This window comes from Medicago sativa, chromosome 5 (genome assembly GCF_051527215.1).
Source record: "Medicago sativa cultivar Bolivia chromosome 5, Bolivia_mono, whole genome shotgun sequence".
Taxonomy (NCBI): Eukaryota; Viridiplantae; Streptophyta; class Magnoliopsida; order Fabales; family Fabaceae; genus Medicago; species Medicago sativa.
The window spans coordinates 9219611-9229488 of record NC_140753.1 but is presented as its reverse complement, the minus strand read 5'-3'; the positions used below and the strand labels follow the sequence as shown (position 1 = coordinate 9229488).

Genomic DNA, 9878 nt, shown 5'->3' with positions numbered 1-9878 from the left:
AATACGACACGCACACTGATATGCTGACATGGATAATAATTTGAGAAAATGATATAATTCAGCGTAATTATAGGTGTCATGTTGGAGTCGGTGTCGGACACGAGACATCCCTAATCCGAGCAGTGTCTATGCTTCTAGTTTATTATACACACTGTGTCTACTTTGAATAATGACCAAAGGCTATAATATGGCATAAATAAATTATAAAACCATTATAAGTTGGCACGACTTTCCTTTCATTATGCACGTGTGGTGTTATCCTAACCATAGTTTTTTAGTCATTTGGAATATTAAAATCATGGAAGAAAAAATATTATGCTAATCTTGTGATATATATTATCTACACCAAGATATTTTCTATAGGAAAAAAAAAAAGGTTCTTCACTACTTCTAATAGGATATGACACTTCTTTTAATCATATTCACTTGTTTAATGAAATGACTTCATGATTGAAAATTGTCATCAGACAATAATACATGAGATAATCTCATTGAGATTGTTCTTTTATACTAATTGTTTTCATTTCAATCTAAATAGTAAATAGTGCATGTGTAATTTCTCTAGTAAAACACTATTTTAGAAGACAAATGTGATGGTGTTGTTGAAAAATTGTGCTGGGTCAATTATCATCAACCAAACTATCATAGCAAAAATATTTATTTAACAAAGAAAAAAGAACTTGAGGCCCACACACAATTGTTTGGTTATTACTTATAGAAGTTAAGTGGTCAATGATACAACAAGACAAATGCAAGGACATGTTTTATGCATTTCAGCATAATGTTTCACAAGTCACACAGCTCATGTTCTTGTCCCTATTCTACTTGTATTTTCCACATTCACCGCGCTCATTGTTCCACCTCAATGCAAATTGTTCTTATCTTTGATGAAAATAGCTTCACTCATTGCTATACTATTGGACTTATATGAAATGTCTCAACCTATACTTGTCCACACATAACTTTTGTTCTTTTATATATCGATGGTATCTATAATTGTCCCTTGACAAAGATTAATTAAACCATATATCACACATGTTTAAGGAACAAAATCAGTTTTGGTATAGTATCTAAATTTCTTATCATATTGGTAGTCACAGTGTTTCTCAAGAGGGTTTTGCAAGCTGCAAAACTGAGTTAGTGTTAATATGAAAAAGAATTCTGGTACCTCTCAGAAACTAGGTTCATTCCTAAGTCCAAAGGAACCAAACTACAGAGAAAAAAACATTGAAAACCAAAAGGGGTGGAACTCAGAGAGAGTATTGTTGCATCCAACAACAAGCAGCAATATCAGAAGACAAGCCTATGTAGCTGGCGTTTCACCCTTCAACAGTGGAAGGACAATACCTTCTAAATGGGATGATGCAGAGAGATGGATTTGTAGTCCAGTTTCTTCTTCAGGCTATGTTCAACATCAGAGAAATCCCAAATCAAAAAGTGGTCCAATTGTGCCACAAGGAACAACTTACTACTCCAATTTTTCACCTACGATTCCACTGCGAAATGGTCTGGTGGTGAAAAACTTAATGATGAGTTCTCCTTTTACAACTGGTGTGTTGGCACCAGATATTGTTTCTCTTCAACATTATTATCCACATGACAATTTGTATGGTCCACGTTATGACATTGATGATAATAGTTCAGTGGTTAATGAGAATGGTGTTGCTCGTACATCTGTGTCGAACGCGCCTTCGTGGTCAGAACTTCTCTCTGATCCGTCTTCGCCTAATTCCCATGGTATGAAGTTCTAGTCTTCTCAGTTGGTCTAACTAAAATTACATTGCATCTCAATTTAAGATGTTGCGTGTATGTTTGTGTCAATGAATTAACTTTCATTGACAAATCACAAGATATAACAATTTATAAGTAGCGCTATGAATGTTCTTTGAACATCGAAGTCTGCTCTGGTTTCGATGAATTCTTAGAAGCCAAGTCCCCTAAACGTTTAGTATTTTTGTTTACAGATGAGAAATGTGATGGGACTACGACTGTGATGTCTCCTATGTCAAAAATTGATAAAGGTACCCAAATGAGCTCTCCAGAGACTGAAAATGAGGACCATTCATCTCCAAAATCTTCTTCATCCCCAATTTTGGCCATGAATCCAAAAAGTTGCCATTCAGAAAAGTTAGAGATCAAAGATGTGCAGGTAGACTGTCAAGCTAATGTTATTAAGTGGTCCAAGAGTTATGCATCCAAGCTAAGCTCTTTCAATGGTAAAGAGTTGAAGAAAAGTGGTACAGAAGCCCAAGCTTCAGGTTTGGATATTGCAGAGACAACATCAGACACTTCCAGTTCCAAGTATGTTAGATAATAGATGTCATTTTTTTTTCATTGAGTCAACAAAAGAGGGAAAATCCATTGTTGTGTTTATGTATTTATCGATGAACTTTCATTTTGAAGCAGGTTTGAGAGAGATGATGAAGCTAAAATCATTGCATGGGAGAGTTTGCAAAAAGCAAAGGCTGAAGCTGCAATTAGAAAACTTGAGGTACGTGTACTGAACTGAACATTCTTACATGGTTTTTGTTCCTAACCCAACTCAATTTCATTAGGAATATACAAGTAGTTTCAAAGCTCATAAGTATGTGAATATACAGTCTGCAATGCATTAGACCGACAAATGCAGAGGCGTCTTTAGTTTCTTTTCCTGATTATGCAAGTGTTTGACAGATGAAATTGGAAAAGAAGAAATCGTCATCAATGGATAAGATTCTAAACAAACTGAGAAGAGCACAGATGAAAGCTGAAAAGATGAGAACCTTAACACCAGTTCAACAGGAGCAGCATGTTTCCAAGACTTGGAAAGTATTTTCATTCACCAAATATGGCAAAATATGGTCTCCAAGCAGCTGCTTTGCAAGCCATGTTCCGTGATCAATCTCATATACACACCCCATGTTCATTGTAGTTTTTTTTAGGTTTTTTCAGGTAAACACAATAGGATTGTCATATTTCAATTCATAGGCCCTACTTGGAATAGCCTTCTGCACTTTACATTTATACCTAGATAGTGAACATTGCATTTTCTTGATGTCAGTTGATGTATTTTGCATCGTACATGAGGCTAAGAGATAATCCTTTCACACGTGTTGCTTGTATCAAAAGTCAGGATTACAAACGTGTTTTCCTTTTATCTCCCAACTTTCTAAATTTTCTTTTATGAACACAATAGATACACACTAATAATCCATAATTCAAGTGATTCAGATCACATCAAAATTGGACTCAAAAATATAATGAGGGTTTAAAAAAAAAAAAAAACATACATAGTCAATGGAAGTGTATATTTATGACAGTTGGAAACAAGTATTCAAGGCATAATAAAACATATCCAGTTGGAACATTTTCCTCTTGCACTAAATAAGGGGCATGCACTGCAGAAAGATGGCTGAAAAGCAAAGCCAATTATCTACACAATCACATAGCATATTAGGCAAAGAAGGCTGCTATAGTTTATTCTGGATAATCCATCAAACACTTCCAGTACATAATGAACATTTCCATAGCTCAAGTTTAACACGGTTATTCTAGTTCTAGAATAAATCACAACCTATTATCATGCCTTAAAGAGAACTAGCAGACGGCCATAATCTTCACTTTAATTGGATACAGGATGATAAATAGTTCAAGCAAAAAAAAGAGTATTTCTGTGTTACAATAGATAAGATAAAATCCAATATTTAGTGCTTACAACTTCATAATTCATTAATACTAAAGACCTACACCACAGTGCGCAGGCATCCATGCTAACATTGCAGAAGCAATACCACCAATAGACAGTGTCATACTAGTATGGCCTGTACCTCCAATCTGCTCTTGATGGCCTCCCAATATGCTCCTGATAATCTGCTCTTGATGGCCTCCCAATCTGCTCCTGATAATCTGCTCTCGATGGCCTCCCAAGCTGCTCTTGATACTCTGCTCTTGATGGCCTCACACTGGGAACTCCGTAACCCCACTGCAAAAGAAAACAGTGTGTAAACAAAAAGGCTAAAAATGTGTCCACATGCCAGGAGTACTATTGCCATGCAGATTATCAATGTTTTTATGACTGATGGAAAACTAAACATTTCATACAGCAGATACTGCAGTTGTACTATGGCAAGAACCAAGAAACTATTAAATGGCCTAAATTCCAAAGATATTGAGGTGGCCAAATTTTTGACAAATTATCCCTTGCATATACTCACATCATCATAGTCTAAACCACCGTACATCCTCCCATAACTTCGCACCGGACCACCATATCCCCCAAAAGATTCCATACTATTGTTCATCATAAAATTTCCACTGGGCCTAGCATCGTCAACAGGTGTGGCTGAATCTATTGCCACCTGCAGGTACAAGCTGCCAGTCAATCAAACCATACTAGAACAATAACGCACACATACAAGTTCAAAGCTTATAGCAACAGGAATTTACATGCATATGTACCCAAGGTTGCACAAGTTTATTAAACAATAACACACACATACAAGTCAATGTCATAAACAACTCACTTTCGTTAATAAAATGTTTTTGTTTTTAATGGCAAATGATAGTAGTTAGTGGTTAGATTAGTTTTCTCCTTTGTCAGGGTTTGAACCTAGGACCTCCAACTACTGTTGATGCAATAAACTAGGAATCCAAACTTTTAATGGCAAATTCCCTTCTAGTGGAAGGTGCCAACTGGTTACTAAAATCTGAGACTTTTCCAATAACAACACACTTAAATCAGGAATGGACATTTTGAAGAAGGGGAGTTAATCTACACCTACACTGCCCTACAGATTTCCTTCCATTCCATCAAAACACCTAAATATTTGAATTTTTTAAGCAATAGTAATGCAATACAGAAGCAAAGCCAAAATAAAACACCTCGTGTCCACAAATCTCATGAGGCCTTAGAGAGACACGATCTGCTACGCCTTCATCAGCAAAAGTAACAAATCCAAAACCCCTGTGACCTGTTCTCTTAGGATCCTACACATAAAAAGACGGGTGAGTTAATCAGCTTTAAACACTGGTATAAGTTTTTTTATTCATATCTTACTCTGGGAATGTAAACATCTTCTATGCGGCCAAATCTTCCAAAATATTGACGGAGATCCTCAGAATTTGCTTCTGGGGGGAGGCGACCAACAAAAATCTTTTTACTAATTCTCCGACGAGGCTCTCCCCCTAATTTACAAAGTGAGATCGTCAGTATGAAGCAACATTAGTCATTTTAATTGAACAGAGGCAAGTGCTTCCATGCTTACTTCCATAAATTGGGCCGGGATGGTCATACAAAGTAGGAGCTCCGAGAGCTGCATATCTAGTTGCTGTAGAAATATATGCATTGTATGCACCATATCCTCCCCCCTGTGACATTCTGCCAGTTGGCTTAACGTCATCTTCCTATAAAAATGGTACAGCCAAATTATAATACAGAAAAATATAAAAAACAAATATCCTTCAATAGTTAGGTCTAAACAATGAAAGCATATGGAAATGAAACCCCGCTGGTATAATTTTATTTTATTTTTGAAAATGTCTTCATTACACATGGAGCACCATTCTCGAATTTCGCAAATTATTCTTCCATAAAATGAGAAGCTATACAAACTTGCCTTGGGTGTAGCTCGATCAACCACCACAGCAGAACCTCCGAGTTCATGGGTTTCTGACATCAAATTCTCCACAGACTCTGCAACAGAGAACATTTTCCTTAGAGCAATTGATGATATGTATTCTTTCCACTTCACTTCAAAAGTCTAAGAACCAAAAATTAAACCAAAACTAGAATGGCACGGATAGTAAAAATAGTGCAGATAGCAAGTACTGTCAAAATCCTCTTCTCCAAGTGATAACAAGATCCTATGAAACTACCATATATTTAAAATATGTAGACAACTATAACTTACACGTAAAGTGCATACATAAGCAACAGTAAATGGCCTAACCTGCATTTGCGAAAGTGATAAAACCAATTCCACGATGCATCTTTGAGCCTTGATCCTGTTAGAAATAAATGAAAAATTATAGTACATGATTAAAAATTCAAATAAATAAAAGAGTAAATTATGCATAAGTCTGCAATGCACAGTCAAAGGGAGCAAAGTACCTTTGGCATGTACAAATCTGTTATATCACCATATTTCTCAAAATGACTGCAATAAAAAGAAAAGGAAAAAAAAAAAAAAAGGACAGAAAACTATTAAAACAAATTTCAACAAGTATAAAAGAGTATATCAACAAAGATATAACACACATGAGTCTGATTTATTTTAAATGAAGATACCAACACTTATATACCTTCTAAAAGTTTCTTCTGTTACTGATGGTGGAATCCTGGCCACAAAAATTCTGGTAACTTTTTTGGCTGGTGCCCTCATCTCCTCCTTTAAAATGTAACATCACAAGAATTAGTATTACAATTATAGCACATGGTTTTATATTTTCTACAAGTGAACCAGACTAGATTTCAAGTTTCAGACAAATATTTTTGTAACCTTCGGTGTAGCCACTTTGACTTCCAGCATCCTATCACCAAGAACATGTTCACCTGACAATACTTCCTGCAGCCAGAGGACATCCAACTCGTGATATACATGTAGATGTGAGTATGACCAGCAAAATGCGTGTATCTAGGTGAAAGTTACCTTGGCGTCATCCACTGAAGCAAATGTAACATATCCAAAACCACGAGATCGTCCAGTTGAACGCTCCTGAATCAAAATAAGTAGATTAGAATGCCTAGTATAGGGAAATCTAACTTATCCTTGTATATGACATTTACATTTCATATTCAGTCCGGAAGTGATAAAACAAATTTGATATGTTCTCTTTTTTTTTCGCACCTAGTCTAAGCATGTCACTTTTTCTTTTCAAATTTCAAATAAATATGCATGGGAAATGGACTATAAAGATTGTGCAGCGAATTTCCTTGACATAATAGTTCTATCTATGTAGTTCTTTTTTACTATTTTTACATAGCCCATGCCAAGCCAAGTGATAGAAGAGGGTAGAGTTAGATAGTCAACAAGTATCACTTAGTGGCTCCATAACCCAAAACAATTATCACTCGGCAGTTCCTTAACCTAAAACAAAATGCATCCACCATGTTGCCCTTTTAAAATAAACAAGCTGGAGTCCTGGTGTGGCCAGAAAACAAACAGCTGGTCAGAAAACACAGGTAGATTGGTCCTTGTCGGAAGGAAGGCAGCCACGGGTTTTCCTTCTTTTCTTTCGGATTTCCCTTCCCAAGTGCGCGACCTGTAGCTCACAAGGCTGTGAATGATACCAGCGCGATTTGGGGCAACGACAGCTGCCCCTACAAAATGCAAGCACCAAATAATTGCGTCACTGCAGGACTCCACCCCGCACCATGACTGTACCAATTGTGCACAATAGCAGCATGATTAATAGCATAGCTTTGGAAGACCAAAATGGATTATTACTGTCTCCAAACAGATTCGAATATTACTCATGCATCAATATTTCAAGAACACACCCTTGAATAATGGGCACACATGCTTGTTTATTAAGTTAGTAATTGAATGACGGACACACGCGCTTGTTTATACATACACACATTTGTTATTATTAACAAGGTAGATAATCATACACAAATTGAACATATAAATAAATAAATAAAAACACAAAATTGGGAAGTAAGACTTCACCTTCATGACAATGCAATCTTCTAATTCACCATATTTGCTCATATATTCTTTCAACCCCTCGGTATCAACGTCCCAAGGAATCCCCAAAACCTAATATCCAATTTCATAAACACAGATCAAAACATATCAACATTTTGATTATTGCAATTAAAAACTAAAATCAACCCAAATGAATAAACATAAACAAATTGAATATGCATAACTAACCACAAGCTTTCTCTGCTCCATTTGCAACTTGAACAAAGCACAATAAAAATCCCTATGAAGGGGAAATTAACAAGAAAAACAAAAATTCTATCCAATTCCACCTCGTTCTCACACCACTCTCTCTAAAATTCTCACACTTTCTCCCTGCACATAACAAGCACACTTTTTTCTCACACACAAAAATTGTCGTCATCATCATCATTGATATACCAAATCAAAATTCTGCTTTTGGGGGTTGGATATCTACGAAATTGAATAAACGAATTGCGAAAAAATTGAAAGAATTTGGTGAATTTATACTCTCACTGACCTTGATGAAAACGAAATTCAAAACCCTAAATTGAAGATCTCGCTCAATCTATCTCCCTCTTCCTCCTCCCTCTATCGCTCCGCACCGTCTCAGGTTCCTCCTGTTTCTTTGTTTCTGTCTTTTTTACATTTTACCAACCATCTTTAACATTAACTATACACATTTATGACTTCGGTTTGGTTTGGTTGGACCTGAGAACCGGTTTTTTCTTGAACCGGATGATAAGTTGAAACTCTTTTTGACCCAAAAATTAGTCGGGTCGTTAAGAGTTTCGGTTAATAATCTAGTTCAGAAAGGAAAAAAATGGTTCATAATGGATTGATAAGAAAATTGGTTAATCATCTCGTTTAAGAAAAATTGGTCATTAAGTTCAACCAAGCTCTTAAAAAAACATGTTTAATAGCAGTTTTGGCCCCCTAAGTATTAGAAAGTTGCGATTTTGGTCCCCTAACAAAATAAAATACAATCCAACCCCCTAAGTATTGCCTCTTTTGCAGTTTTGGCCCCTAGACCAATTTTGACCAAGTCAATGCTGACGTGAACGCCACGTGTGTAATTTTTTTTTATTTTTTTAATAATTAAAAAATAAAAAGATTACACATGTGGCGTCCACGTCAGCATTGACTTGGTCAAAATTGCTCTGGGGACCAAAACTGCAAAAGGGGCAATACTTAGGGGGCTGGAATGTATTTTATTTTGTTAGGGGGCCAAAATCGCAACTTGGAAAATCTATCAAACCAAACTCGCCATTTGCAAGGCGGTCTGCACATCGATTAGCTTCATGATATATGAGAGACAACGCTTTAAGACGAAGAGGAAGCAACTGAAGATTATGAGTATTCCGAGAGATGATCATGTTAACCATGACGAGAGAATACATCTCAACAATAAAGTAAGAGAAACCCAATCTACTTGTCTTTCTCAAACCATGAACTATGCCCCAAATCTCAACCAAAAAAGAGGTAGATCGACCAATGTTGCACGAAAGTCCACTAACATAAACTCATTTGGAATCCCTAACGAGACCCCCACAAGTTGAAAGTCATGTACTACTAAAGTAGGACCCATCGATATTGAGCTTGAAAAATTAGGAGGAGGGGGTTGCCATTACACATTGATTTCACGCTTCCTGTGTTCGACGCAAGCGGGGGGGGGGGGGGGGGGGGGTGCTATTGGAGGAAGAGATGGTAATGAACAAAATGATGATACCTCTGAATATTACTCAAAAATTGCCTAGGATCAAGGGAATTTCCCGAGATAACAAATTGATTTATATCTTTCCATAGCAAATTAGCCATAATACCAAAGCGAGTAGGTCAATGCCAATGATCAGTATTAGTAAAGGACAATTGAAGATTAAAATTCAGCCACTCTGATAATCCAAGACTAAAGAAAGCACTCCAATTATCGTCATCCATAGTGATAAAATTCTCTCATAAATCCTTAACTACCTCACAATCTCTCAAGACGTGCATTATGGTCTCAGTGGCTTGCGTACATCTAGGACAAAGGTCAGAATATGTCATGCCACGATGCTTTTTTTCGTCATTAGTAAGAAGCTTTCCTTTGGACGACTTCCAAAGGAAAGTTTGAATTCCAAAGGAGCATGAAATTTGGAGTAGGATTCAAGATAGAAGTATCATCCAACAAAGACCGATAAGTTGATTTTAAAGAAAATTACCCATTATTTAAAAATCTTCATATGAAAAAGT

The 9878-nt window shown here is 36.4% G+C and overlaps 2 protein-coding genes across 4 annotated transcripts; one reads left to right on the top strand and one right to left on the bottom strand.

Annotated features, from left to right (window-relative positions):
• Positions 1–1006: 1006 nt before the first annotated feature.
• On the top strand, positions 1007–3088 carry LOC146919791 (uncharacterized). 2 transcript variants are annotated; one of them, XM_085713192.1, is made up of 4 exons: positions 1007–1737; positions 1965–2301; positions 2407–2491; positions 2674–3088. In XM_085713192.1, the coding sequence occupies exons 1-4, from the start codon at positions 1149–1151 to the stop codon at positions 2875–2877; spliced, it is 1215 nt and encodes a 404-aa protein (XP_085569318.1). In that variant the 5' UTR covers positions 1007–1148; the 3' UTR covers positions 2878–3088. The 2 variants fall into 2 exon arrangements, with proteins under 2 accessions (XP_085569318.1, XP_085569317.1); XM_085713191.1 differs by having other exon boundaries at positions 2404–2491.
• Positions 3089–3432: 344 nt separating this feature from the next.
• On the bottom strand, positions 3433–8282 carry LOC146919790 (uncharacterized). Of its 2 annotated transcripts, none has more exons than XM_085713195.1 (14): positions 8167–8282; positions 7857–8018; positions 7650–7739; positions 6627–6692; positions 6477–6542; positions 6280–6365; positions 6089–6134; positions 5928–5982; positions 5591–5671; positions 5244–5378; positions 5036–5163; positions 4861–4965; positions 4194–4337; positions 3433–3961 (listed from the first exon to the last, which is right to left on the bottom strand). In XM_085713195.1, the coding sequence occupies exons 2-14, from the start codon at positions 7875–7877 to the stop codon at positions 3791–3793; spliced, it is 1194 nt and encodes a 397-aa protein (XP_085569321.1). In that variant the 5' UTR covers positions 7878–8018; positions 8167–8282; the 3' UTR covers positions 3433–3790. The 2 variants fall into 2 exon arrangements, with proteins under 2 accessions (XP_085569321.1, XP_085569319.1); XM_085713193.1 differs by having other exon boundaries at positions 7857–8000.
• Positions 8283–9878: the final 1596 nt, after the last annotated feature.